The sequence below is a fragment of the Ovis canadensis genome, chromosome 18 (genome assembly GCF_042477335.2).
Source record: "Ovis canadensis isolate MfBH-ARS-UI-01 breed Bighorn chromosome 18, ARS-UI_OviCan_v2, whole genome shotgun sequence".
NCBI classification, from domain to species: domain Eukaryota; kingdom Metazoa; phylum Chordata; class Mammalia; order Artiodactyla; family Bovidae; genus Ovis; species Ovis canadensis.
The window spans coordinates 78,648,418-78,676,406 of record NC_091262.1 but is presented as its reverse complement, the minus strand read 5'-3'; the positions used below and the strand labels follow the sequence as shown (position 1 = coordinate 78,676,406).

At 50.2% G+C, this 27,989-nt stretch overlaps 2 protein-coding genes across 5 annotated transcripts in view; one reads left to right on the top strand and one right to left on the bottom strand.

Annotated features, from left to right (window-relative positions):
- The window catches only part of WDR25 (WD repeat domain 25), a 144,620-nt gene extending 143,018 nt beyond the window's left edge, over positions 1-1,602 (bottom strand). Inside the window, exon 1 of one of the 2 annotated variants that reach the window (XM_069559774.1) lies at positions 532-1,602. The gene's annotated coding sequence lies outside the window, so the exon portion shown is untranslated. Of the gene's footprint in view, positions 1-522 lie in introns of both variants that reach the window. The other variant, XM_069559775.1, reaches the window with a different exon arrangement.
- Positions 231-27,989, top strand: WARS1 (tryptophanyl-tRNA synthetase 1). 3 transcript variants are annotated; one of them, XM_069559779.1, is made up of 11 exons: positions 231-766; positions 6,430-6,607; positions 11,564-11,777; positions 12,896-13,004; positions 18,936-19,055; positions 19,942-20,124; positions 20,920-21,020; positions 22,583-22,695; positions 22,862-23,035; positions 25,506-25,646; positions 26,737-27,989. In XM_069559779.1, exons 2-11 carry the CDS (start codon positions 6,494-6,496, stop codon positions 26,896-26,898), a joined length of 1,431 nt encoding a protein of 476 aa, XP_069415880.1. In that variant the 5' UTR covers positions 231-766; positions 6,430-6,493; the 3' UTR covers positions 26,899-27,989. The 3 variants fall into 3 exon arrangements, with proteins under 3 accessions (XP_069415880.1, XP_069415881.1, XP_069415882.1); XM_069559780.1 differs by having other exon boundaries at positions 717-1,855; XM_069559781.1 differs by lacking the exon at positions 231-766 and adding an exon at positions 1,737-1,855 and having other exon boundaries at positions 17,754-19,055.

Sequence of the window (27,989 nt, the reverse complement as noted above, 5' to 3'; positions counted from 1 at the left end):
ATAAGGCTATAAAAGCGGGGAGAGTGCCATGGACAGTCATCAACATGTCAGTTTCACCAAAACATAGAACTTTCTGTGTTTTGTTCACTATTTAAATCACCAGCATCTAGAAATATTTGTGAAATACAACCCAGTGAGAGGGGGGACACAGAGAACGTAAAAGGAATAGGATGTTGTCATTCAACAAATATTTCCTGATTACCTACTCTGTGCCAAGTCTTATGTTAGGTCTTATAGACTGAAATGAAACACAAAACACAGACCCTGCGCCGGAGGCTAAGACTGATGAAGGCCACTAACAAGATACGACCAGGGATGGGTTTTGAAGAATGAATAGGAGTTAGCCGGGCTGTCAAGAGCGAGAGGTGAGGATCGTCAGGAGGGAGCAGTGAGCACCGTCCAGGGCACTGCGCGCTCGGAAGGAACCGGAGATACAGGGAGACAGATACACGCGAAAAGGGCGGGCAGCGTTCGGGCCGCCGGCAGATAGCAGTCCCCTCCCGCCCCCGGCCCGCCGCTCACCACACGCACCGGAAGCTCTCGGTCCTGCGGAGGGTCGTCCGGCCAGCGCCCTGAAACCCAGTAGCGTTCCGCCTGTGTTGGGACCGCCAGCCAATCAGCGGCGGCCTCCGTCCGGCAGCCCCGCGCGAAGAGCCAATGAGGGCGCAGCCTAGCCGGAAGTTGTTCCAGCCGGAAGGCGTTTCCACGGACGCCTAGGAGGCCACCCGTGGCTGAGCCGGCTACGCTGACGGGCCCGGCTGGGCCGGTAAGTGAGGGGATGAAAAAAGCGGGGGGAGGCCGGGGCGGAGCCCAATGATCTGGCCCTCCCGGAGCCGCTTGCACGCCAAGCCCTGAGGTGTTCTCCTCAGAGCCCGGCTCTCTGCTCGCCGGCTTCTGGCCCCTCGCCCCCTTTTCCCTCAGCGCCGCCGACCCTGCCCTGTCATGCACTCGCAGCGGCACCGGACCTTCATCGTCTCCCTCCTGTTTCGTTTCCCTAAAGGATGAGGCCCCACTTTTAAGTGTTGGCCGTGTGACAGGGGCTTTGCCTCTGGTATCGCACCTAGTCGCCTCCCCGGTGAAGTTGTGTGTTTAGTCACTTCAGTCATGTCCGACCCCTTGCGACCCCCACGGACTGTAGCCCACCAGGCTCCTCTGTCCATGGAATTCTCCAGGCAAGGATACTGAAGTGGGTTGCCCTGCCCTCCTCCAACGGTGAAGTTAGGAGGCTGCTCTTTTGCCCATTTCACAAGTGAAGAAACGGAGGGTGATGCAGAAAGGTGATGTGATTTGCGCGAGGTCTTGTAACAAGGAAACGCCCAAACTGGGATTGAATACCCAGGTCTCATCCCAGAACTCAGCGGTCTTTCCAGTGCCCTGCGTCGCCTCTGTGAGCAGCGGCGGCAGCGAGGAATTTGTCATCTGCTTTTCCACCCGCCCTCCCCCGCTGTCACCGCATAACATACACAGTTCTCCACACTGATGCCGCGAACGGGGGAACAGAAACAGGGCGAGGAGGTTATGGGAAGGCCAGCCTGAGGTGTAGGGTGGCTGATGCAATGACCAGCTAACAGCCTGGTTCTCCAGAGAGTTTCCCTGGTCTCCACCTGCATGCCCCGCCCTCCAAGAGGTTGGTCATGAGGTTGAAGTGTTTCTGAGAAACTGGGTCGTTTATAAGAAACTCCTACATGCAAGTGGTAGAGGGTGGGGCAAAAAGGAAACCAAAAAAGAAGAAAAGAGTCTTTTTTGAAAAGGAAACTGAAAGAAAGAGAGCAAGACTATTTAAGAGCTGGAGCTGCACTGGGCAGTCTCAGCTCCTGGCTCCAGTGGCCACCTCTGCAGTGATTCCTGCCGCCCGGTACGTATTGCCATCTTTTGCTAGGTTTAGCGTTTATTGAGTATTGTTACCAGCTTTTTCCCAGAGTGTTGGAAACCCTGGCTTCGGGGATGAGGAGTAGTCTTAGGACCACGGAGTTGTGCATTTCATTGCATCTATTGACCCAAAGCCCTGGTGACTCACAACTTCTGTAAGGACTAGAGATCCTGGCTGAGCCACTGCCTGTTTGGAGTCATAGCTTGACTTTCAGCACTTTGATGTTGGCTGTCCTGCTCCAGTGTTCTTGCCTGGAGAATCCCAGGGACGGGGGAGCCTGGTGGGCTGCCATCTATGGGGTCGCACAGAGTCGGACACGATTGAAGCGACTTAGCAGCAGCAGTCCTGTTTCTCACTGGTGAGGTCTCTAAGTAGTCCATCTCCATCCACAGTATCTCACCTTGAACTCCTAAGTAGCTTATGCCTGGCTTAATGTAGATTAATGTCCTCTTTGCCTTTTAAGATAATGTTCATCTTATCATTTAGAGGGGAAAGACAAGCATTTTCTTGTCCTCTGGAAACTTGACAGTCCAAGGCCATTGTCATCCACACTCAGGTGCCAGGGCATGGTGGGTGATACCCCACCTTGGTAATATTCCAGGCGCCCAGAAGGCCCCTGCTCTTCTGAGCTGCTCCAGGGCTGGCTGTCGTGCACGATGCCGCCCTCCCCACAAACTGCAAAGTCAGTGTATTCTGGTCTCATCTGTGAGATGACTTCGCAGTGGCCCAAGGGATTGTCATGTAGCTCTGTAATTGCTCTTTCCATCCCTCATCCCAAAACTGTCCCCGGTTTCTTCAGGGCCTCTTGTGCTCCTGGGGAACAGTGGAGCCTTTCACAATGAGCTCAAGGTTCAACTTCCATAGAAAGAGGGAGGAAGAGTTTGTGATACAGTCCTTTTCGTTTTCCCCTACACTGTCCTACTCTGCTGTGGAATGGGCAGTTCTGTTCTGCTCACTCCCAGCCCTTTTTCTAGAGGAGGTCATAGGTTACCTCGTCCCTTTGCTTTAGATTGTAGTATTTGTGAAATAGATGAGGTACTTTCCCTTAACAAAAACTCAGAGCCCTGTTTGCAGTTTACATGGTAAACACTGAGGACAGTGGTCCTTAGCCTTTGGGTGTCTTGGGCCCCTTTGAGAAAGTAGCAAAACCTGGTTATTCTACTTCGAACTACATGCTGTGTGTAGGCAGACTGTTCACTTCGTTTCAGAGGTTCTGAACTCTAGGTTAAAAACCTCTGAAGTTAAATTCTAAAAGTGACTTAACAAAGAAATGAAGGAGAAAGTTGACTAGATGGGAAGGAAAACTGAGAATATATGCCCATAAGTGGGCTAAATGGATGGATGCCTGAAATGAGGGCAATGGTAGTTCCATTCTCTTTGTCTCTGATCACTCTTGAAGTTCTGTACTCATTCAGGAAGTTGCATCAGACACACACACACGAGATTTATAGTGGGGCTGATTCCCATGCAGTGAGTGTATGCCTCGTGATCCTGACAGCAGGGAGAATACACCTGCTGTTTCCTCAGTCTGGTTTCTTACTTAAATGGGATTCTGATATTTAAACGTGCATGTTTTTTCCCCACAACAGGGATCCTAAATTCAGGCTCAGTTCATCTCACTGATGCTCTGCAGTTGTCTGCTCCATGGCAGGGGGGGAATTGGCCACCCGGGGCTCACTGAGTCTTTCTACCTAGCACTTTCCCTAGGAATTTAGTAGGGTAATTTTAATCTATACTTGATTTTGGTCCTGCTCACTTGTGTCCTTTCATGCAGAGCACCACATATTTGGAAGGACAGGGGGAAACCAAAGGGAATTCTAAAAAGAATGACCAGGATAGTGGACAGATGTTCACAATGATTGAGGAAGCCAGACGTGGGGTAAAACTAAGGCTCTGTGCATGGTCAGGACATTTTAAGAGGCCTTCTGAAGTGCAGACTGGGGGAAATCTACCTTAAACTGGAATAAGTGCTTGCAGAGATATTATAAGAGGATATAAACCAGAGGGGGAAAAAGTGAACCAGTTGATTTATGAGATTTATTCAGTAACCTGCACTCATAAATCATCAGTTTGTTTGATAAGCTACTCTGTACCAGGTACTAGAAGCACATGAAAGAGTGAAACCCAGTGCTTGCATTCTCTGTGGGGTGGATTTTCATAAATTACCACATGCAGTGTGAGTGCTCTAATAACCTCACTAACGAGTCTCGGGGATCGCCAAGGACAGAGCAGCCAACTTGGCCCCTCAGGCGCAGGGGCCAGGAAAGGCTGCAGAGAGGAGCCAAGGTTTGAATTAGTGAGACAGCAGAGGAGGGCGGGAAGCATGCCAGGCAGGGGGAGCAGTAGAATTTGAGAGAGCACGACACGGTCGAGGGGGTTTTGGCATCAGATCCTGGCTCAGCTGCTCTGGCATGGAGCCTCAGAGGGGTTCTCACTTGCCTGAGCCATCTGCCTCCGGTCGCTAATGCAGAGCAGATTCTGTGCCACCCAGGTTTGCAGCTTGGGAGAATTGGGGATCCTGTGTAAAGCATCTGGACGTGATGTGTGATCGTTTGTGCCTTGAAGTCACTTTGATTGCTCTTTGATATGGGCCTGAGAGTTTCCCCTCTCCAGCACTTGTCAGAAGGTTCTTCCACATTTCTTTCTTACAGGCCTCCCTTTCCGGGAATTGAGGCAATTCCCGGAAAGGAAAGGAAAGAAACTGGCTGCTCTCCCACCCTGGTTTCAATATTATGGTTTCATTGACTTTAAAGATTGGTTTAAATATTACATATTTTTAAACAGATACTTAACAAATGGATGAGTAAAAATAAATCATCCCCTCAAATTTGTGTGTTTTGTTCATAGAGCTCCTAGAAAGAAATTTCTAGTGAGTAAAGAAACAAAATCATCCTTCATTAAACCTCTACTCTGCGACTGATGCTGTGCTAGGCTGTTTACTTACCTGTGTTATCCCACTTAATCCGTGACCAGCCCTGCAAGTCAGTGTCATTATTGTTATTCCCATTTCACAGTTGAGAGACTGAGGCTCATGACAGTTAAGTACATAGGATAATGTTAGAGAGTGTAGGCTCTAGGGTCAAACTGCCTGAGTTTGTGTCCCATCTCGACTACCTACTTACTGTGTTGTCTTGAGCAAGTGTTTTACCCTCTCAGTTTGCTCGTCTACACAACAGAGACAGATCTGTCCCATAGGATTGCTGTAGGCGTCAGTGAATTGATATGTATCGGTGTTACATAAGGTGCTTGCAAGGGCTTCCCTTGTGGCTCAGCTGGTAAAGAATCCGCCTGCTATGCAGGAGACCTGGGTTCCATCCCTGGGTTGGAAAAATCCCCTGGAGAAGGGAAAGGCTGCAGTATTAAGGCTACCCACTGCAGTATTCTGGCTTGGAGAATTCCATGGACTGTATAGTCCATGGTGCCACAAAGAGTTGGACACGACTGAGTGACTTTCAACTTCACTTCTCACTAGAAGAACACCAGACACAGGACTTCAGTTCTGGAAGTTAGCTGCTCTGGCATAGCCTTGTTGTCACTGGCATCCTCCTTGTTCAAGGTGTATCAGCAGGTTTCAGATGGGGCTGTGACTCAGCCGACTTCTGGAGTCCTGACGTGTAACACTTGCAGTGGGCTTGTTCCTTGCTTTACAGCCTGTAAAATGCCACCATGTCACTTTTTTCTCATTTCTCCTCATAACAGCCCTCGAGGTAAGTGATAGACATTCCCGAGGGTTCTGCTTTATAGATGAGGAAGCTGACCCTCAGAAAAGGGAAGTAACCGACCAAGAGGGGCTGATCCTGGCCTGCCTCAGCCCCAGGGCGACCTCAGGTAGCCTGCCCTTGCCCCACCTCCAAGGTTAGCAATAAATAATGACTAATAGGAGGCCCAAGGATATCTTCATCAAAGGTTCACAGTTAATTAAGGCAGCCTGTGGAGTGAACAGGCTGTATATGGTTCTTGCCTCACTTGCAAACCAGAAGGGATAAGGCCCTGCCTCCTCCCAGGCTCCCTTTCTGCTGAGAACAGGACAGCTGGCCAGCAAAGGAAGCTGTTTGTTCAGCAGAGGAAGCTGTTTGTTCAGTAATATGTTGGTTATGACTGCAAAGGCCTAGGAATTCATCCCCTAGAGCAATGAAGATAAAGAGTAATTGCCGTTTACCAAGTGTTTCTAGCCATGGTGGACTTAGGTTTACTAAAGCACTTTGGTATCTGCTCCCTGAGCAAGCATGAGCCCTTCCTATGGACACGAGGTGTGAGGCACACGGACACCTCAGCACATGCTCACTTGTCCTTGGTTGGGAGGGGTCTTTCTTGGCCCTCCCTAAGCCTACAAATCACAGCAGTTCTTTTCAACCCCACCATTAACATTTGTTCTTCCTCTCTTTCTCCTGTTTCCTGGCTCCATATTTCTGTTTATATTTTTATTAATGTTATATTATCTATGCCCTTTATCACAATTCATGTCCAACCTTTTTGGAAAGAAGAACCAGGTCACGGTAAAGGGAAAACAGCTTGCCATGGTTTGTTCATCTCTTTCTGTCCCTCTTCCCTGCCCACAGTCTTGTCTGGACCACCGAGCAAATCTGCCAGCACCCCAGCCAGCTGTGAACATCTTCCCAGAAGATGGCAGACATGCCCAATGGCGAGCAGGGCTGTGGGTCCCCCCTGGAGCTGTTCCACAGCATTGCTGCTCAGGGGGAGCTCGTAAGGGGCCTCAAAGCCAGAAACGCAGCCAAGGTAGGTCATTTTGCCAGTCCTCCACACGTGTCCCAGCCAGTCTGTAGGACAGTCACCTGTCTCTGTTCTCTCATCACCTGAGGCATTTTGGCTCTCGTGCTAAATGTCTTTTCTCCTTACTCGCCATCAATGCCTATGGTCTGAAGGGAAGCCGCTGGGAAGCACAGCCACTGTCCCCCCTTGCTCTCCACGTGTCCTGCTCGCGGAAGCAACCACTTTCAATCTGTTAGCCGATTCTTTTGATATGCAACGCCCACATCTCTTAGAATCACTCATCATTTTGCTCCTTATGGATGTTCAGGTTTGGGGCTTCCACTGTGGAAGACAAGGCATTAGCTGTCTCATAGCACTTCCCACCCCCCAGTCCCCGTGTAAACGCCAATGACAGCTAACCCCCCTGAGAACAGCACGCATGCTTCTCCTTTCCTGCCCGACTTCTGTTTTTTTCCAGGGTTTTAATTGCTCCTTGCTTGGTTTGTCTTTGTTTTGGCCATGCCTTGCTCCCCGTGGAATCTCAGTTCCTCCACCAGGGACTGAACCCAGACCATGGCAGTGAAAACCCAGAATCCTAACCATGAGGCCACCTGGGACCTCTCCTGCTTAGCTTTCTGTGTACTGACGCTCATGGACCTCCAGGCGCTCCCCCAGTTGGGTGAATCCCCTCTCGAGCCACAGCAGGCTGCTGATCAGGTCCATCCTCCCAAGCACTCTCTCCCAGGATGCCCTGCCTGCTTCTGTCCGAGTGGTGACCCGCCTCCCACACGGCCCATCTCAGGACCCACCCTCTCTGTCCATGCAAGCCTTCCACGCACTCTCTCTTTGGGGTCCCTGTTCCTGACCCCGCGTCTCACTCCTCCTTAGTTTATTTTGGCAGAGAAAATCCTCCAGAGGTTTCTGCAAAAATTAGTGCTAAGGAAGTGTTTTTTGAGCTCTTGCCTGGTCTGCAAGCATTTTACTTCATATTTGGCTGATAGCTAGGCTCGGTAGAGAATTCTCAGGAGGACGTGACTTCCCTCGGAATTCTGAAGCCATTGCTGCATCCTCCCAGCTCCCAGGGCTGCTATGGAGAAGCCGGTGCCACTCTTTTGTCCCCTCTCCTGGGTGTTCAGGACCTCTCCAGCTCTGAAACGCCCTGTGTTGTGTGCTCAGGACTCCTTTCAAACTAGAAATACATGCCCTTTAATTCTCAGAAATTTATCATATTTCTTTGATTTATTCTGGGTTGGTTTTTTAAATTTTCCTGTTTGTTTGTATTTTCTTTTTAGTTCAAAGATTGTCCTCCAAATTTCTTAGTTTTTGATTTATTTTCCTTTTATTTTTATTTTTTTTCTTTTAGGTATGTTTCCTCAGCCTCTAACCCTGCTGTTGTTTTTCACTCATTCTGTCACTTTCGATTTCCAAGAGCTCATTTGTTCTCCAAAGGTTCTTTCCTCGAGGCCCTCTGTTCTTATTTCACAGGTGCACTGGCCTTCTGCCTCTGCGCTCCTGGTGGCAGCCTTCCCTGTGCTCTCTCCCCACGTTATGCTTAGCTTTTTGTTCCTTCTGCCTTTTGTGGTAGACTCCACTGTCAGGCGTTTGGTGACACAGCTGCCTTGGAGGGTGCGCTCGGAGCCGGGAGGAGCTTAGGGTGTAGCCTTCCCCTCCCTGGGCGGCGCCCACAGCACTCCTTTGCCTCAGGAGGTCTCCAGTGCTTTGGAGCTGCTCCTTGCGGCCAGTCGAGTCCCCAGAGAGGGCTCCTCCGGTTGGCTCTCCAGAGGTCGCGGTGTGGCCGCCCGCGTTGCGAGCTGAGTGGGACTGAGGAGCTGACCGTGCGGCCCCTCGCTGAAGCCCCTGTTTGCAGTGTGCTGCCCTCGCCGGTCCCCCTCACTGTGCAGGGCACTTCCGCGTGGACGCAAGGAGAGCCGAGACACTAAACCTCTGGACGGGGTGTGCCGGCTGTGGGCGGGGCTCACAGAGAGACCGCCTCAGCTGCTGCTCAGACTTCCAGCTAGTGCTCCTGATCTTGGAGCCCACTCTTAGCTCACGTGTGTTAGGATCTAGGGCCGCCGGTGCCCGAGCCTCTCGGGGATCGCAAGCAGCGCGAGTCCAGCCGCCGCCCCGGCTGCCGCGCGGTCTCAGCCTCTGCTGCTCTGCTGTGCTCACACAGGCTGCGCGTGCCTCCGCGCTCCAGCGGCTGGGGCCTGTCGCTGCCGTCCTCTTGTGCTTCCTTGTCCTCGCGGGCTGTGCCTTTTTTAAAGACCTCTCTGTCGTTGCTGCGTTGGGTTTCAGAAGCATAACTCAGTCAGTCTGCAGCTATAACCAGCCCTTCCTTTCACTCTGGGTCACCCAGCTTCTTCAGCTCCGCAGCGTCCTCATCCATCACTTCCAACCCCTGTTGGCGTCTTTTCAAAAATCTCTTTCTAAGTTCTCACCAGATGGGGTCAACCATCTCACACGCATTTCAGTAGTTTGCTTTGACTCTTGGGACCCTAAGTAATCCATTACTTTTTCAAAGAAATAAATAGTGATGTACAAAAAAGAAGTTGATTATTCACAGAAAGAGGTTTACACAGCAGATAGGGCTCAATAGATAAGGCTGAATTGTTTTGTTTTGTTTTTTTAATCTATAAACCTACAATAAATAAAGAACTCATGTTGATCATTTACTCTATAAACCCATTTTAGGAACCTAACTGATATTTTTGTCACATAACATTAAATTTGAATAACGTTAATGAATGCTTTTAGTTAGTAGTTCTTAGTGATCCTAGTCACATTCAGCACTTTAGCAAACAAACAATGCTTGATGCAGTTTAGAGTGAGTCTTCTGAGCATAGTCTTTGACTAATGCTAAGTCAGATGGCATTCAACAAAGGACAGCAGAGGTTACATGATGAAACCAGAGTTAAGTGAAGTAAATTTGTACCAGTGTATTATACTAGAAGCACCTGATGTTTTAGAAATTCACTTTAGGCGAAATAGATGAGCCGCTCAGGCACGGCTGGTCCAGCAAGGGTGCCTTGGGCTCTTCCTCCGCAGTCTCTGCGCCATTGAGGTCATGGTCTTCAGTGTTCTTTCTGCTCCGTGTACCAAGAGAAGAACGCCCATGGCTTTCAGAAGTAGCAGCTCAGTAGAGGTTCTCCTGGAGGACAGGTCGGAATCTGGCGCTCTAACAGGAAGGCAGTTTGAGCAGGATTCGAGAGATGACACTGGGTCATGAGGCTGAAGATAGGGAACAGAGCCTTTTTTGTTTTCCTTTCAGTTTAAATAAACTTTTAAAATTAGAATACACCATTCGTTCAGAGAAATATGGAGATCACAGACAGGCAGCTCACTGAGTTTTCACAAGATGACCAAACCTGTGTAACCAGCCTTCCAATGGAGACACAGCCCAGAAACCATCTCAGGCCCCTCTGCTCCTCGCCTCTTCCCTCCTGAGAGAGGTGTCTCCCTCCCTCTCCTTCCACGGAGAATTCCTGTGCAAGAACTGTATATAATCACCCATAGTGTATATAGAGTCTTTCGTGTCTGGCTTTTTTCAGAACATCAACTTTTAAAATCTGTTGCAGCGTCCAGGTCCGTGTTAGATTGGGAACAGGGAAACAGACAAGGGAGGCTGCTTGTCTCTTCGGTCCCCTTCCAGATGACAGACGGTCCTTGAGTTGGGACTCTGGTCAGATGTTTGAGTCTCACGGAGCCACCTAGTTGGAAGCCGGGTTAGGCCAGATAGAGTATGAACTGCCACACCACTGGTGACCAAAGGTGGTGAGGACAGGGCACTTGGGAGCAGGGTACTTCCTGCTCAGGTAATAGCTCACAGAGCAATAGGGCGTGCTCTCAAAGCCTCTGCTCTGCTACAGCACTCAGCCTGGGCAGCGCTGAACGAGGGAGGGGAACGTGCCCACCTGCCTGCCTAAGGTGGGCCAGCACCCAGCCTCTGGCATGAGCTATATCCATGGGCTACTAATTGCACAGTCAGACTGATTTAAATGACAAATTCCAGATGGCTTCAGTTTGAAACACAAACCTGCATCTGAAGTCACCCCATAGTAACAGCCTTCTGTGGCCCCGGCATACCCGATGGAAGGGCTCTCTGAAGGCAGTCTGGGACTGCGAGCATTGTTCCTCCACTGGGAAGCCCAGCGTATAGCACGTTATATCTAAAGTTTAAATGGAACTGTTTGTATTTCCCTTGGCAAGCAAATTGGACTGTGTATATTCTTTGTTTGTGATCAAATCCAGCAAGGCCAGTTATGGGAGTGGAGCTTTAGGGCACAGCGCGACCAATCTGCTTCATCAGGTTTGCTCTTTTAAATGCCAGGCTTCCAGGGACAGCTAGTGTGGGCTCCTGCAAGAGGAAATCTTTAATAGGTTTCCAGCGGACCCACAGATACGCTTTATGTTTGTCTGTTTGTTTATCTTATACTCATTTTAAAACAGTAAATATGCAAACGGTTTGGACAGCTGGATAAGACTCCAAAATGCTGTGGTATAACTGTTTCCCAGTGAATCCCCCCTTATTTTCTGAAAGTCTGTATTTTTTTCCTTGCCCTTATCTGTGAAGTTCCAATGTAGAGCTCACTATAATTGATTAATGGAGCATGTCACATATATTCACTGGCATCAGTGAAGTTTAAGTAATATTTAGCCATTTACTCTGTCATGTGCAAATTGTGTCGCTACACATAGCCTGTAGTGTTTGTGGTAGGAACCCATGACACTTGACCCCCAGATAAAAATAAAATACGTTCAGGTCCACAACTTGCTGTGTGTGCATGGGCGAGCTCCTTCACATCTCTGAGTCTCAGACTCTTCAGCCGAAAAAGGCCAGTGACAACACTGCCATCCTTGTAGGATTGTTGTAAGAGTAAGTGGGAGAGCGTTTAGCACACCGCCTGCCACCCAGTAGCAGTAACATTCAGCAAACGCTAGTGTTTGTTAATATTTTCCACCTTTACCCTTAATTCCTGTGTACAGGATGAAATTGATTCTGCAGTGAAGATGTTGTTATCCTTAAAAACGAGCTACAAAGCTGCTACAGGGGAGGATTACAAGGGGGACCATCCTCCAGAGGACCCGGCGCCCGAGAGTGGTGAGGGCCTAGATGCCACCGGAGCAGATGAGGACTTTGTGGACCCCTGGACGGTGCAGACAAGCAGTGCCAAAGGCATTGACTACGACAAGCTCATTGGTACGTTCATGGGAAAAACCTCAACTTTTAGAAGTGATGTTATTGATGTTTTCTAATTTGAATTAATCATAAATCCAGTCAAACTTCAATGCCAAGGGGAAAAAGATCCTTAAATCTTTTGGTGGTCCATTATATTCCCAGAGGTTTGTTTTTAATTAACAATATAAAATATGTTTTCAAATAATAATCTATAGTAGACAGCTTAATGGGCTTCTCTCGTGGCTCAGATGGTAAAGGATCCACCTGCCAACGCAGGAGATCTGGGTTCGATCCCTGGATGGGGATGGAGAAGGGAATGGCTACCCACTCCAGCATTCTTGCCTGGAGAATCCCATAGACTGAGGAGCCTGGTGAGCCACAGTCCACAGGGTCACAAAGAGCTGGACACGACTGAGCGACCAAGCACAGCACACACAGCTCAGTGTTAGCTTTTTCCTTTTCTTGAGCGATTCAGAACTCAGGGAAGGTCCATTGCAGTGAGTATTTTCACAGTGGTTTAAATTCTTTCAGTGAGTGGGTACAATTCAGGCATGGATTGCATAAGAAGGAAGCCTTCTCACAGGTGGCATGTCCTCACTGCCCAGCTCTGCCGTGGAGGGGTTCCTGCTCAGGAGCATCCTTACCCTGAGGTCATTGGTGGTGTCTAAGAAGAAACAGAGCTAAAGCTTTCTCATCTGAGTCTAAGCCATTTTCCATGATTTATGCCTAGACCATCAGGGAGAGAAAACTCGCTGGAAGACAAACTTTAATTTGGTTATAGGCTCTAAAATGATGGTTGTGAGCATATATAAATTATACTGCAATAAGTAATAAGCAGCTGTGTGTAGGAGGTGAGGCAAGGGGGCCTGGGCGGGTTATCTAGAGTTCCTCACTAGGCTGCATTCTGGATCTGTCCCATCAGAATCCAGTCCCAGACCAGAGAGCCTTTAGCCCTGCATTTATTTTCTGTTCTGTTGGCGGTGACCTCTGCTCTGGACTGATGGAAGGGTCTAGAGCCAGTAGCCCAAAGAGGCCTGGTTCTGCTGAGACAGTGCATGATCATAAGTCTTTCCCTCTCGTCTCTGCAACGTCCCCAAGCCTCCCACCACCTAAGTTCAGCATCTCTTCTTTTCTTCCAGTTCGATTCGGAAGCAGTAAAATTGACAAGGAGCTGGTAAACCGAATAGAGAGAGCCACGGGCCAGAGACCACACCGCTTCCTGCGCAGGGGAATCTTCTTCTCACACAGGTCAGGGGCTTCTCACTGCAGGACCCTCCCCCGTCCTCTTGTCTTAGAGAAGGAAGCTATCAGGACGCTGGGCCCTCGACCCGCCGGGCCCTCGGGGGCCTGGCTGCCAGTTGGCAGAAAGCCGGTCCCGCCTCCTGTCCTGCCAGTGACTGGCTGTGGGATCACACCTGTCCCTTCACCTCTGGCCCTTAGTTTATTCATTTGTAAACTGCCCATCTCGCAAGGTGGAGGTCAAGTACACACCAGATGAGATTCATGCCAGATTATATGCTATAAACCATAGCATGTCACAAAAGAGATTAATGTGACCAGGTCCAGCATTTCCCGTGAGATAAGCAGGAGGCTTCCTGAAGTTACATACGTCTTCCTCCTATTGTACTGGCCTGCTCATAAATCATGTCCAGAGAGAAACTAGTAGAGCAAACAGGACACAGAGTATCCCTACCTGAGACCATAAATGCCATGCAGATCACATCAGAGAACGGGCAGGTTCGGAGCCAGCTCCTGGCTCTCCCCCACCACGCACCGCCTCTGGTTGGGTTCGAGGGATCTTGGAGCTTATAGTCCGAGGCAGGGTTGTTCTGTTCTGCCCACACCAGGGTTACAGAGAGCACACACAGGACAGAACTCAGCACTCTGCCAAATGTTTGATTTTATTTTTCTAATTTGAAGGATAATAGCTTTACAATGTTTTGTTGGTTTCAGTGGCACTAGTGCTAAAGAACCTGCCTGCCATTGCAGGAGATATAAGAGACACGAGTTCAGTTTCTGGGTTGGGAAGATCCCCTGGAGGAGGAAATGGCAACCCACTCCAGTATTCTTATCTGGAGAATCCCGTGGATGGAGCCAGGCAGGCTGCAGTCTTTGGGGTCACAAAGAGTTGGACTTGACTGAAGTGGCTTAGCATGCCTTACAACACTGTGAATCAGCCACAAGTATGCATATGTCCCCTCCCTCCTGACTGTCCCTCCCGTCCCACCCCTCTGGGTCATCACAGAGCACCAGGTTGAGCTCCCTGCGCTACACAGCACACCCAACACTTTAAATTCTACATGGGGAGAAGAGGCCCCCACTCAGCCCTCTTTCTGGGCAGAATACAATCACAGTTTTTTCCTTGAGATTTAATTCACATGACATAGAACTCACCTTTGCAAAGGACATAGTTCAGTGGGGTTTTTTGGTCTCTTCCAAGGTTGTATAAACATCACCATGACCGGTTCCTTACATTTTCATCACCCCAAACAGTAGCCCTCTACATATTAGCAGTTGTTCCCTATTCCTCCCACCACCCCACCCCATCCTACCCAAACCCCTGGCCACCAGTCATCATCTTTCCATGTCTGTGGATTTGCCTGGGATACAGCACGTGCCAGTGCTTATTGCTTTTTATGCCTGAACACTGTTGAGTGGATGTACGCCCATTTGACAGCTGACGGGCATTTGGGGGGGTCTTCCCTTTGGGGTTAGCACTAGTGCTGCTCTGAGTGTTTGTGTACAGGTTCTGATTTCTCTTGAGTGTGTACTCGGGAGTAGAGTTGCTGGGTCCTAAGGTAACCTTAACATTTTTTTGGAATTGCCAAAGTGTTTTCCACAGCAACTGTACCATTTTGCATTCCCACCAGCAGAGTGCAAACAAGGATTCCAATTTCTCCACATCCTTGCTAATATTTGTTGTTATTTTCCAGTTTGTGTTTTTCTGTAACCATGCTAGTTTTTTATTTTGGTTTTGATTTGTATTTCCATAATGACTAATGATCATGAGCATCGTTTCATGTGCTCACTGGCTATTTTTATATATTCTTTAGAGACATGTCTCTTCTGATCCTTTACCAACTTTTTAATTGGGTTATTTACCTTTTTATTGGATTATAATAGTTCTTTATATACTCTGGATACTAGTTTCTTATCAAATACTTGATTTGCAAATATCAGCTCTTTATTTATAGTATCCTTAGAAGCATTTAGAAGCTTTAATTTTGATGAACTCCAGTTTGGTTTGGTTTGGTTTGGTTTGGTTTCAGTTGCTTGGTGTCATATCTAAGAAACTATTGCCTAATTCAAGGTCGTGAACATATCCAGGTGTGTCTTCTTCTAAGAGTGGTATTTTTTTAGCTCTTACACTTGGGTCACTGATCCATGTTGAGTTAATTTTTGTATGTGTATGAGGGAGGATCCAGCTTCCTTCTTTCTCATGTGAATATCCAGTTGTCCCAGCCCCACTTTTTGGAAATTGTTGTTGAATTTTCTTGACACCCTTGTTGAAAATCAATTGAAAATATATTTAAGGATTTATTAAATATACAGTCCTGATGACTGTAGCTTTGTAGTGAATTTTGACACTGGAAAATGTGAGTACTCCAACTTCATTCTCAAGATTATTTTGGCTGTTAGAATTTAGAATGTTTGGATTTTAGAATCAGCTTGCTAATTTCTGTACAAAGGCAGCAGCCAGGTGTTGACAGAGACTGCGCTGCACGTGTCGGTCCGTCTGGAGATCTGCACCCTAGGGTGGCGTCTAAGGTGGAACACTAGGCCTCCAGTCTGTGCGCAGAGAGCAGCTTTCCCCGCATCACTTTGGCTTCTTCATGCAGTGTTTTCTAGTTTCCAGTGTCCAAGCCTCGCACTGCTTTTGTTAGGGTTATTCCTTAGGTTTTGTTCTTTCCAGTGCTCTTGAAAAGAGTATTTTCTGAATTTCCCTTCTGGACGTTTCACTGCTGTTTCTGAAGGGGAAGTGTACCCCTGCGTGTCTCCTCTAGCTCCGCCTCACTGCAGCTCTGCTTCAATGCTGACACCAGAGAGGTAGGGTTTTCACACATCAGGAGGTTGGTTTTTCACCCATTGGGGGTTCTGCAGCATAAGTTGGGTCTCTTACAGTTTAAACCAATTCTGACTCCATCGACCTGCAGATGGTGTCCAGTCCAGTCCCACACGACTGCCCCCCAACCCCCTACTTCAGACACAAATCAGAGTCTAGGTTCTTACCTGTCCCTTAAATCCCACAACTGATCTGGAATTAATTTGCTTAAGCAAGGGAAACATTTTACTCACTAGATGGCCAGTTTATTGTAAAGAGGGTAAGTCTGGAGCAGCCAGATTGGAAGAGGCATGTGGAGGCGCTCAGAGCTCCCCGCCCCCCAGGCACCACGCCCCTGTGTCTCCATGTGCTCACCAACCCAGAAACCCAGACACTGTCTGGGTTTTTACAGAGCCTTCATTACAGAGATTATATTTATCACTGGCCATTGGTGGTTAAACTCAATGTCCATCCCCTCTTCCCTCCCCAGAAAGAGGGGCGGGGGTTGGGAGCTGAAAGTTCCAACCCTGTAATCAGAGCTGGTTCCCCGGCAACCAGCCCCCTTCCTTAGGGTATCCAGGGACTTTCCCAAAGTCACTTAAATAACATAAACTTTGATGTAGTTGAAAGGGGAACTTTTTATGTGAATAACACTCTATTGTTCTTATCACTTAGGAAATTCCCACAATGGTTTAAGGAACTCTGTGCCTGATATAGGATAAAACAAAGACAAAATATATGATATTTCTTATTCTCAACCACAATATTGCTCTATTGTATAGAAATACAACTGATTTTTATTTGATCCTACATCCTGCAACTTTGCTAAGTTCATTTATTCTTATTTAAAAAATTTCAAAAATATAAATTTGAAGATTTAATTGTATAAGGGATATTGGTCTGTAGTTTTCTTTTGATGTTTTTGCTTTGGGTATCAAAATAATACTGGCTTTATAGCATGCGTTGAGAAGTATTCTCTCTTTCATTTTTTGGAAGTTTGTGAAGGATTGTTGTTAGTTCTCTTGAAAACTTGATAGAATCCTCTAGTGAAGCCCTCTGACTTTAGGCTTTTCTCTTCGAGACTCTTTTTATTTCTAGTTCAGTTTCTTTGCTTGTTCTAGATCTGTTCAGATTTTCTGTTTCTTTTTGAGTCAGTTTTGGTGGTTTGTTTCTCTAGGAATTTTGTCTGGTTCATCAAAGCCATCTCACACACTGGCATGCACTCCATATTATTCACTTATAATCCTTTTTATTCTTGTAAGCTGTTTGTTGTTCAGTCACTAAGTCCACTCTTTGCGACCCCACGGACTGCAGCGCACCGGGCTCCCCTGTCCTTCACCATGTCCCTGAATTTGCTCCGACTCGTGTCCATTAAGTCAATGATTCCATCCAACCATCTCATCCTCTGCTGCCCCCTTCTCCTCCTGCCCTCAGTCTTTCCCAGCATCAGGGTCTTTCCCAATGAGTTGGCCCTTCGCATCAGGTGGCCAAAGTTCACCATCAGTCCTTCCAATGAATGTTCAGGGTTGACTTTTTTAAGATTGACTGGTTTGATTTCCTAACTCTCCAGAGGACTCTCAAGAGTCTTCTCCAGGACCACAGTTTGCAAACATCAGTTTTTCCACACTCAGCCTTCTTTTTGGTCCAACTCTCACATCTGGACATGACTACTGGAAAATCCATAGCTTTGACCATTCAGACCTTTGTCAGCAAAGTGATGTCTCTGCTTTTTAATACACTATCTAGGTTTGTCATATTTTTTCTTCCAAGGAGCATCTTTTAATTTCATGGCTGCAGTCACTGTCCTCAGTTATTTTGGAGTCCAAGAAAATAAAATCTGTCACTAATTCCATTTTTTTCTCCATCTATTTGCCATGAAGTGATGGGACCAGATGCCATGATCTTCATTTTTTGAATGTTGAGTTTTAAGCCAGCTTTTTCACTCTCCTCCTTAGGGACTTGATGAGATCCGCTGTGCACTGTCGGGCAGCAGCACCAGGCAGGTGACTAGACTCCCTTGGAGCTGAGGGGTCCCTGCTGGGATCTGCCTTCACAAAACTGCGCTCGGTGAGGGGGCCTAGTCAGTGCCCTGCCCTCGGGATGGCACCTCGAGTGTTCAGAGACTTCCTGCAAAACCATCTACAGCAGCTCGCATGACAGCCACACTCTTTCTTTCTTCCATAATCCAATAAATGTTTGATTTGTTATTTGTAAGAACTAAAAAAGGACTCTTTTTCTTCCAAACTCAGCCATTTTCATCTTTCCTTATTTCAGAAGCAGTGTGTCACCATCAAATCAAAGCTAAGTACAAAATCCAGAAGCCCTAATCCTGTCAGCCCACAGATAAGCACTGCTAACCCCTGGTCAGGAGTAGAAGTCATTTTCAGAATACTCTTGTCTGGGTTCTCCTACCCAGGCCTCTGGGAAAGGGAGCCAGTCCTCTTTTATTTGACACACTTTAGCGCTACAGACTCCAAATGCCACCCCAGACCCACTGGATCAGAGGCTGGGAAGGTAGGGCATGGGCAGGTGCGATGTAGAGACGGCCAGTCAGGTGACTGGCTCACCGCCAGGCAGGAGGCCCTTTGTGTGCGCTGGGTGCCGGCTCCAGTGCGCGTGTGGTGCCCGATAACGCCCCAGATGGGGACCCCTGGTCCTGGTGTGGCCGAGGGAGCCTGAAGCAGACCTCCAGCTGGGGACATCCCCGCCATCTCCCACTGAGTTCAGACTGTAGGGAGCCCTGTGATTGCCCCCTCCTGAGCCAGCAGAGTTGGGGCTGCATGGTTCTCAACAAGGACTGGGTGGTGTCGACCTGGTGTCACTCCTAGGAAAGATGTGAAGCAGACAGTACATCAACATCGAAATCTGGAAGAATTCCGAAAGAGGCCCAGTGGCTGCCCAGCCATATCCAACCTTTAAACGCGTTGTTCCCAACCTTCACGGCTTATGCTTTCACAGCAGGCACAGGAGGAACCGTTCGGAAGCAGCTTCCTATCGGCCTTAAAAGCAGCAACAGCAAGGATAACAAGCTCTAGTGACTGGGCTGTCTTGTCTCGTTTTCATTCCCACTTGAGCATTCACACCCTGACTCTTTTCTCAGAACACCTCACTGTTGTCTTGTCCCCTCTATCCTTTAGAGACATGCATCAGATTCTGGATGCCTATGAAAACAAGAAGCCATTCTATCTCTACACGGGCAGAGGCCCCTCTTCCGAAGCCATGCATGTGGGTCACCTCATCCCATTCATCTTCACCAAGTAAGTATTGCAGCGTGGGACTGTGCTCACCCGTGTCAGTGAGTTTTGAAACATGGAGAGAACAAACCAGCAATATATCTGCCAATTATAGGCAATAAATGTATTATTAGTAGTATTATTTTGCCCCCCCCCAAAAAAAAAACAAGGAAAAGAAATGTTAATCACAAACTTTGTATAGAGCTGAGGAGACAGTACCAGATCACATCTGCCTGATCAGCCAAGGCCTCGGGGAGCTGGTGCCCTTGTGGCTTCTCCCCACCCTGTCCCTAGGGTCACTTTAGCAGGATTGGGTGGTGGGGAGAGCACTGCTGTGGAGTCAGCGGACCTGTGTCCTCCTGTCCCTGTCCAGGTGACCGTAGTAGAGTTACCTCTCTGGGCCTTAGTTTCCACTTCTGCCAGAGGAAGTGACAGCGCCCCCCTTCTGCCGTCCCTATAAGACTTCAGAGTAGAGTGCAGAGCGGCCAGCTCGGAGCTGACATGCATCGTCTCCAGGCTAATAATTGGTGGTAGCCTGAAATGCGGGAGACCTGGGTTCGATCCCTGGGTCGGGAAGATCCCCTGGAGGAGGGCATGGCAACCACTCCAGTGTTCTTGCCTGGAGAATCCCATGGACAGAGGAGCCTGGCAGGCTGCAGTCCATGGGGTCCCAGAGAGTCGGACAGGACTGAGGAACTAAGCACACACATGGCACAGCCCTTGTTAACGGGGACTTACACAGAGTCAAGTTCAGAGTGTGTTCCTGTTTACAGGAGCCAAGTTCACAGTGTGGTCAGAGGGTGAGATTTCCTGGGCGGGGGAGTTTTGACATACACTGTTAGTAGGAGCTGTGGTTTCAGAGGTGCAGCAGAGAAATAAGGTGTGGGCCTCCCTCCCCCGTGTCTCCCAGGTGGCTGCAGGATGTGTTCAACGTGCCCTTGGTCATCCAGATGACCGACGATGAGAAGTACCTGTGGAAGGACCTGACCCTGGATCAGGCCTATGGCTACGCCGTGGAGAACGCCAAGGACATCATCGCCTGCGGCTTTGACATCAACAAGACGTTCATCTTCTCTGATCTTGACTACATGGGGTAAGGACAGAATGCCTGGCCACCTTTTAAAGGAGTGAACACAGGCTGTAGACAGGCCATCGCGGCCAGGCCTGCTTCAGAAACATCCTGAGGTCTGGAAGGTGTTTTCTTACTTTATTGAATGTTATGGTCTGGTTTCCTGGTTTATTGACAGCTAAGACTTCCATCCTCAGCTTGTGGAGGGGTAGCGATGGCCAGATGCAGGCCGGAGCAGCTCACAGAGACAAACCCTCCTTCCGGGGCCCATCAGTTTCTACCCAGATACTCTGTCTGGCCACAAGTTGCCAATCGCCTTGAATGATGAGAAGGTTAATCTGCCTTTAACTCACCACTGGCTCTCTCTAGCCATGGTTTCCCCACATCCGCAGACTCAACCAGCCAAGCACTACAGTACTGAAAAGTACCAGGTGTAAGTGGACCCGTGTTGTTCCAGGGTCAGCAGTGATCTCCCACAACAAAGCACACAGTCCGTCCCAACAGATAAACTTCCCTGGAGCCCCCAAACGTGAAGCCCCACATGCTCAGCCCGCAGTCCTGGCAGAGCTGACACCCTCACGTGAGCCCCTGAGTCTGCATCAGCTCTGCTCCTGCCTCCTGCGCTGCTCAGCTTCGAGCTGACTTCCTTCCACAGGCAGGGGTGTGTCCGCCTCGCCTGCCACCAGCCTCTCTGCCCACAGGGGGTGTCAGAGCACCTTCCTCCCCAGCTGACCCAGCCCGCATGTGGCCGTGCTGTCTGCTGCCTTGCCCTCAGCCACCACCCTCCAGTTCTGGGTCTGACTCTGACCGTCTTCACAGGATGAGCCCAGGCTTCTACAAGAACGTGGTGAAGATCCAGAAGCACGTCACCTTCAACCAAGTGAAAGGCATTTTCGGCTTCACTGACAGCGACTGCATTGGTAAGTCGCCACTGCCCGCAGCGCCCGCTGGGCCCTCAGAAAGGAGCCAAGTGCAAAGGAGGGGTGGGCGTGCCTGGTGCTTGCGCCAGGCTGCACTGTGTCTGGGGTAGCAGTGTTTGCAGTTTGTCTCTTTAAAAAGGAGGGTTTTCCCTGAATGTAAAGTGATGCATTTGGCCCCTTTTCTGGGCCACGTGGAGTATCCCCTCAGGTCACACACTGTCCCTCTCCTGCCTCGTCTGTTTTGAGGTTTAGAAGGAAAAGGAGGCTGTTGATGACTTTGACCCTCCACCTGTCCCTGGGAACCCGTCGGTGTGGAGGCCTTGGCAGGGCCCAGATTGCAGGAGGGCTGCTCTGTGGCTGGAACTAGCCGTCTTTGTCTCCCTGGGCCTCACTCCCCACCTCCGGGAGGAGCCACCCTGCCCACCTGCCTGCCCTGCTTTTCTGCCAGGCTCAGTGCCCAGCAGACAGGCCTCTGTGCATGCACTGACCTCCCTTTTCCGTGTTTCTGCACCCCTTTCAGATGCAGTGACCATCTCTTCTTTCAGACCCTCAGCTCCTTGAGCTAAGAGTCAGTCCTGAGACTGCCGGCTGGGTCTCCTGACCCTTCCCTTTATTTTAGGTGCCCAGCCCCTGGCCCACTAGCTGCTAGCGGGGAGCTCCCAGGATGTACCTGCGGGCGCCTGTACCAGGCGTGCCTCACTGTTGGGGGGCACATTCTGGGGCCCAGCTGGGGGGCCTGTCAGAAGAGAAACGTCTCAGAGGCTCTGCTGGAAGGCTTTTCACAGGAGCAGAACCCTTTGATGCCTCAGTCAGATTCATTCCTGACACTTGGGGCATAAATCCTTTGCTTTTGAAATGGTTTTGGGAAGGTTTGTTTGTACTTTTTTCTACTTTGAAACGGTGTTTTAATCCTGGGAATCCAGGCAGCAAATGGGGAGACGTCTCTGAAGCTGCCCCGAGCCAGCACAGAGCCAGGGCTGTAGCAAGAAGCCACACATTCTGTACTGCTAAGACCCAGGTGTGAGTCCAGGCTCGGCCTCTCAGAGCTGCGCCCTAGCTCTGGGAACCCAGCGATGATCCGGGCTGCTGTCCACATACATAAAATGGGGACACGGTGACACTTCCTCTGTAGAGTCACGGGGTGTAGACAGGAGGTCCCGAGCCCAGGATGCTCAGTGCTGTAAAGGAGACAGTGGTAAGAACAGTTTTACATCCCAGAATGTCATAATTTATAATAATTGAAACTGGGGAACAACCTGGACACCGAGTGGCTAGAGAATGGCTGAGGTACAGGATAGAGCGTGGGTAAGTGTCACAAAGTGGAAGCTGTGAAGAACAGACCAGAGGAGAAGCTCCCTGAAATGGAGGGGAAATGGATGAAAAAGACACAAACTGGGACTGCAGATTTTTCTTCTTCCAGCAATCCTTCTCTGTAGGTTTCAGGTTTTCTTTAACGAGTGTTACTTTTCCAGGGGGGGAGAAAAGCCCGTTTTTGTCCATCCCTTCTATAGTTCCAGACAGGAACCAGTCTTGGGTATAGAAATGTTCTGTCCTTCCTCCAGGGAAGATCAGTTTTCCTGCCATCCAGGCAGCTCCCTCCTTCAGCAACTCATTCCCTCAGATCTTCCGAGACCGGACGGATGTCCAGTGCCTCATCCCATGCGCCATCGACCAGGTTAGGAGGCAGAGCCGGGGTTCCGTCAGCCTGGATGTTAGCAGGGGTCTTCACCCGCTTCAGGGGTGGGAAGGAGGGTCTGACGGTGGTGCTGGGCAGAGTTACTCAGGAGGTGCCCAGCAGCTGATGGCAGCCCTCGTCTCCCCCTGCCCCTCCCTCCCCACAGGACCCATACTTCAGGATGACCAGGGACGTGGCCCCAAGGATCGGCTACCCCAAGCCAGCCCTCTTGCACTCGACCTTCTTCCCTGCCCTGCAGGGGGCCCAGACCAAGATGAGCGCCAGCGACCCCAACTCCTCCATCTTCCTCACGGACACAGCCAAGCAGATCAAGACCAAGGTGAGCACGGCCCAGGCCTCGGGGAGACTCATGCACTAACTACCGCTCTGTCCTTTGGCCACCACGGGCACCCTGAATTCCAGGGTCCAGGCAGCCTGCCCCGTTCCCAGATACGAAGTGAATGTGTTTATGTCTTTTCATGTCGGCAAAACTTGGGAATTTTTTTTTTCTTTTGTTTCTTCTCTGATTTCCTCACCAACACTGTTCTGAAAACAAAATTATGGCAATTTTCTTCAGTCACAGCTAAACAATAGAGAAAATTTAGTGCACTGATGAGCACCAGTTGTATTCCAGGAACTGGACCATGCACTGTCTGTATGTTTTGGTTTTTATTCTCACTGGTGTGTCCCTTTAAGATGAGAAGGATGAGGCCCAGCGAGCATGACCAGCTCGATCCAGTTTCCGCCAGAAACCGAAGGTGCCCTCCTAGCCCACGTACCATGTTACCGCACCAGGGTGTGGGGGCTGGTTCTCTCCAGAGCGTTCCCACTGAGACTCAGTATTGACAAGTGTCCTCCCACAGGCCAGTCAGGTCCTGGCCAGGAGCGCTGCTCCCAACCCACATGCAGCAGGAGCTCAGTAAATATTTTTCAAGTCACTAGAGAAACGAGAAATGGAAATTCGTTTGAGCTTCCCTGCTTTTCAGGCCCGCACTTCCGTTCCTCGATTCTGAGCTGCCCGTGTGTGTACAGGCCCCTCGCTGTTGCACACTGTGGACATTTTCGTTAGAACTGTGTGTGTGTTTGCGGTCTGGAAGATTACTACGACAAGAGTGACTGAAACTACATTTGGGGCGTGTAATGCAACCATGAGTCAGTCCAGGCCCCTGCCCCTCCTGGAAAGTCCCGCTTTCTGGTTGTCAATGGGGAGCCCTTAGTATCAGAACAGTCCTCTAGGAAGTGGCAGCTGCCAGCTTTCCCAGCCTCAGTTGGAGGCTGCTGTAAACAGGTCTTTTTCTTTCTCTTTCACTTCTGGCTAAAAATTCCAGTGCCTGGAATGCAGAAGAGGGGGAGAGACACTCCTGTTCCCTCCTGCAGAGAAGTCGTTTCCATTCATTTTTTGGGAAGTTGTTATAAAAGAAGTCCTTCATGGCTCTGGGACACTTTTCACTCAGGGACCAGCAGGGACCCAAGGCTCAGGAACCACCCTGGCTGCCGAGGTCACAAGCACCTTGGGGGACAGGACAGAGTCAGGCCAGGCCCTTGTTCCCAATCCCTAAGCCCCCCTTCAACTCCAGAAGCAGAATCTTCAGCCCAGAGAGGGGGTGTCTGCTCCAGCCCCCTCCCAAGAATTAAGAGTAGAGTGCTAGGAACACTGTGGCCTGACTGTGTGGTCATCTGCCACACGCTCACCTGTGTGAGCTCACGGAGTCCTCAGACCCTCCTGGACGCTGCATCCATTGCCTGGGCAAGGAGATAGGCCCAGAGCGTCTGGCAGCTTCTCTGCGTTCACACAGCCGGGTCACAGAGGGCCAGCCGTAACCCAGGTTGGCCCGCAGCCTGGAGTCAGGGCTGTGCCGCTCACCTGCTGTTGGTAGGGACCACAATCATCAGGTACCACTGTCCAGCGGGAGCCACTCTACAGAACTGCAGACTAGAGGCAAGGCTCACATGAGATCGCATGTGCAAGTGGTTACTGCCTGTAGAGTGTAGCCCAGATTTGAGATTTCAGTCCCGACATGGATCACTGAACAGCTGCCTAGTAGCAGGGGCCTTGTCAGAGCTTCCAGGGTTTCTCAGAGCCGCTTAGCGCCCCCACCAGAAAGGCCTTGCCCTCCAGCCTCTGCCCCCACATTCTTCTGGGCGATCCAGTTAAGAATCTGCCCGGAGTCCTTCTGGGGGGTTTACCAGACATCTCCTTGAGACCACTGACTCTGCGCACTCTTCTCCCCGCGGGAAAATACGTTTGTACATGGAAGGTTTCTCAGACACTCGCTAAAAGAACACTGGAGGAACGTTGTCTCCACTTTGGGGCTTTTCTTCTCTCTGCTCTTGACCCTGTTCTCTACGGTTATCTTCAGTCCTGCAAGCCATTTTGTTAGTTTCTGAACCTGTCTGTCTTCAGCTTCTGGAAGTGCCTGTTCAGGTGGGCACTGCCCACAGGCCCTGTCCACCTCCCGCTCCACCCAGGCCCCGCACGGGCTCTGCCTCCCCGGGGCTGTCACTGTGCCTCCTGTCCTCGTCCCCAGGGAGGGGCGGGTGGCTGTGTCTGTCCTTTAGGTGAGCCTGTGGACAGCTGAGGACATTTGCCCAAGCGTCTGCACGGGCAGTGTCGTGGTTCTTCCGATTGTGTTCTGTCTCTGTGGGTCGGGGGAGGGGTCAGAGCTCACCCGCCCTCTGGAGCCCCTTTCTCTGCAGTGAGCCCTGCAGTGGCCAGTCCCCAGGCTCCACGGGAAGGGGCGGTTTGCGGGCTCCCCTCACCACACAGGGCGGCCGCCTGGCAAGCATCCGTGTGCCCTCTCCTGGTGCAGGTCAACAAGCACGCCTTCTCCGGAGGCAGGGACACCATTGAGGAGCACCGGCAGCTTGGGGGCAACTGTGACGTGGACGTGTCCTTCATGTACCTGACCTTCTTCCTGGAGGATGACGACAGACTAGAGCAGATCAGGAAGGTAAGGCAGGGCTGTGCCCTTGCGGGCCCTGGAAGGCCCGGCGGCCAACGTTCCTGGGGCCTGGGTCTACGGGGCCGGCGCTCAGCTGAGACGAGGTCAGAGCTGAGTAGGTTGGTCGTGTTCATGACCATGTGCCTGGAGACCTCATGAACGGATGGTTCCCAAAAGAGAAAATACAAACTAGTAGTAGCCACACTGTAAGATTTAATCCTACTAGTCATCAGAGAAGTAGAAGTTAAAGGGGACCCCGTCAGTGCTGACACAGACCCCGAGCCTTACCAGCAGGCTTGTGTTGCATTTACAGTGATTATAATTCCAGGACTCAGTAAGCCCGAGAGCCCGGGGACCATTCATAGCCTCTGCCTCAGAATTTCCAGCCCTTGGCATCTTTTCCAAGAAGCTAATCCTGAATAAGAAAGAGCTCTGTATGCAAATATGTTGAAATGGTGTTGGCAAAAAGTTCAGAACAGACTGCACAGCAGAGGAAGCCTAAACAGAATTGTCAGGAGGGATTCTCAGGCAGGTGTGAGGCTTTAATCACGCAGGAGGATTGGCCGATGCTAGTGGCAGAAGGACCCCAAATTGGCCGTGCAGCAAGATCCACCAAGTCTAAATGCACTGCAGAGAAATCTGACAGAAAACATGCCAGGATGTTTATGGCGGTGGGCTCAACCTCTGGGCCCTGAATTTGCAGGGGATTTTTTTCCTTTCCTTTGCTGCTTTTTGTCACCTTTGGGTACTTTGTTAAGTTTGTTCAACAAATACATGTTACTATCACAATCAGAAAATGAAAACAAATTCAGCAAAGATTTTAGAGACGCCAGTAGGGTTGAAGGGCAGAGCCACGGGTTCAGGTCTTGGACTCCCCTGACCTGGCGGGCAGGTGGGGTGCCCAACCCTGCTGTTCACCCTCACGTGTCAGCTGAATCACAGCTGCCCACAGAGCCTGGAGGCGTTTCCAGAAAAGGGTGGTTTAAGGGCCTTGTGTTTCCATGTGCCCAGCGTGCCAGGCTCCACGTGGGTGCTGTCGAGGGAGGGAGGTGCCCAGGCGTGCACAGCCGCCTCATGTGGCCTGTCTCCTCCCGCTCAGGACTACACGAGCGGGGCCATGCTCACCGGCGAGCTCAAGAAGGAGCTTATCGAAGTCCTGCAGCCCTTGATTGCTGAACACCAGGCCCGGCGCAAGGAGGTCACCGATGAGATCGTGAAAGAGTTCATGACCCCCCGGAAGTTGTCCTACGACTTTCAGTAATGCTCACTTCCTCTGTGCTCACTCAGAGACGTAATTTACCCGTAATCCCAGCTCAGTCAAATCAGCACCCCCCTCGGCTCTATCAGATGGTAACTGCTGGCCCCGGCCTGTAAGCTCTGTGTCTGTCTCAGCGCTGCTTCTCCCCTTGACTGTCATTCCGGCCGGTGTGGGTGAGTGGGCGCCGGGTAATGTCGTGCAGTCACACAGACAAGTGCAGCTGGAGTTCCTCCCACAAAGCAGCCCCTTGGGCTGGATGTCCACCGACTAGCCTGTTCTGGTCCACAGGACGACTCCCTGTGAAAGCATCCTGTGTCCAAACACATTCTTCCACTTGCTCTATAAAAGAATATAGTCTGTTTATACATACCTGGAATCAACATGATGTTGCCATAAAACTTTTTTTTTTAAGTGCTTTGAAACATTAACGTAAGGAGGCTTAATGGGCACAAGAGGCATTTCAGCCCATGCACCCCTCCCACCTTATTGAAGAGGAAGTGCTGGCCAAAGGCTTTGCTAAACTTTAAATTCCAAGATCTCACAGCTTAAAAGCTGCCTTTAACGTTTCTGAGTATTGGCCTGAGTTGGCCAATTTTTACTAAATTGAGTCTTTGTGGGTGAAACTTCCCAGTTTACTTTCTAAACTCCAGGCCATGCATGTACTGTACTCCAGAAGTGACACGCCTTTCCTTGAGCGGACTAATACTCTATCCACCGAGTAATCCTAGACACTCCATCCGGGAACCAATGGCTGCTCCGTTCTGACCGAGCCGGACGCTGAGGCCGGTCTGTTGCCTTTGCAGATCCTTTTGTTTTGACACCTGACTGGTGTGGAGGTCTGTCTGCACAGACCAGGCCCTACCTGTATCCCCATATGGGCAGACGTAGCTGGGTAGCGCCAGCAGCCCTTGAGGCCTCGGCCGTGTGTCTGTGGGAGGCCTGCTTGATGGAGCACCCTGTGTAGTTGGGAAACGCTGAGACCTATCTCAAGGAAAGCTCTCGGTCCAAGTATCTGTCCTTTCTGGAGGTACAGGGTCCATTCCTGGGCGCCCTGCTCTGGTCTCTCTCATGACAATAAACTTCCTTTGGTCCCA

What these genes read in the sequence shown, in the direction of transcription:
- WARS1 (XM_069559779.1), top strand. Translation starts at nt 6,494, where the DNA reads ATGGCAGACATGCCCAATGGCGAGCAGGGCTGTGGGTCCCCCCTGGAG. An exon ending in TGACTACGACAAGCTCATTG is followed by an intron (nt 11,778 to 12,895) that starts GTACGTTCATGG and finishes CTTTTCTTCCAG; the next exon opens with TTCGATTCGGAAGCAGTAAA. An exon ending in CCAAGCAGATCAAGACCAAG is followed by an intron (nt 23,036 to 25,505) that starts GTGAGCACGGCC and finishes CTCCTGGTGCAG; the next exon opens with GTCAACAAGCACGCCTTCTC.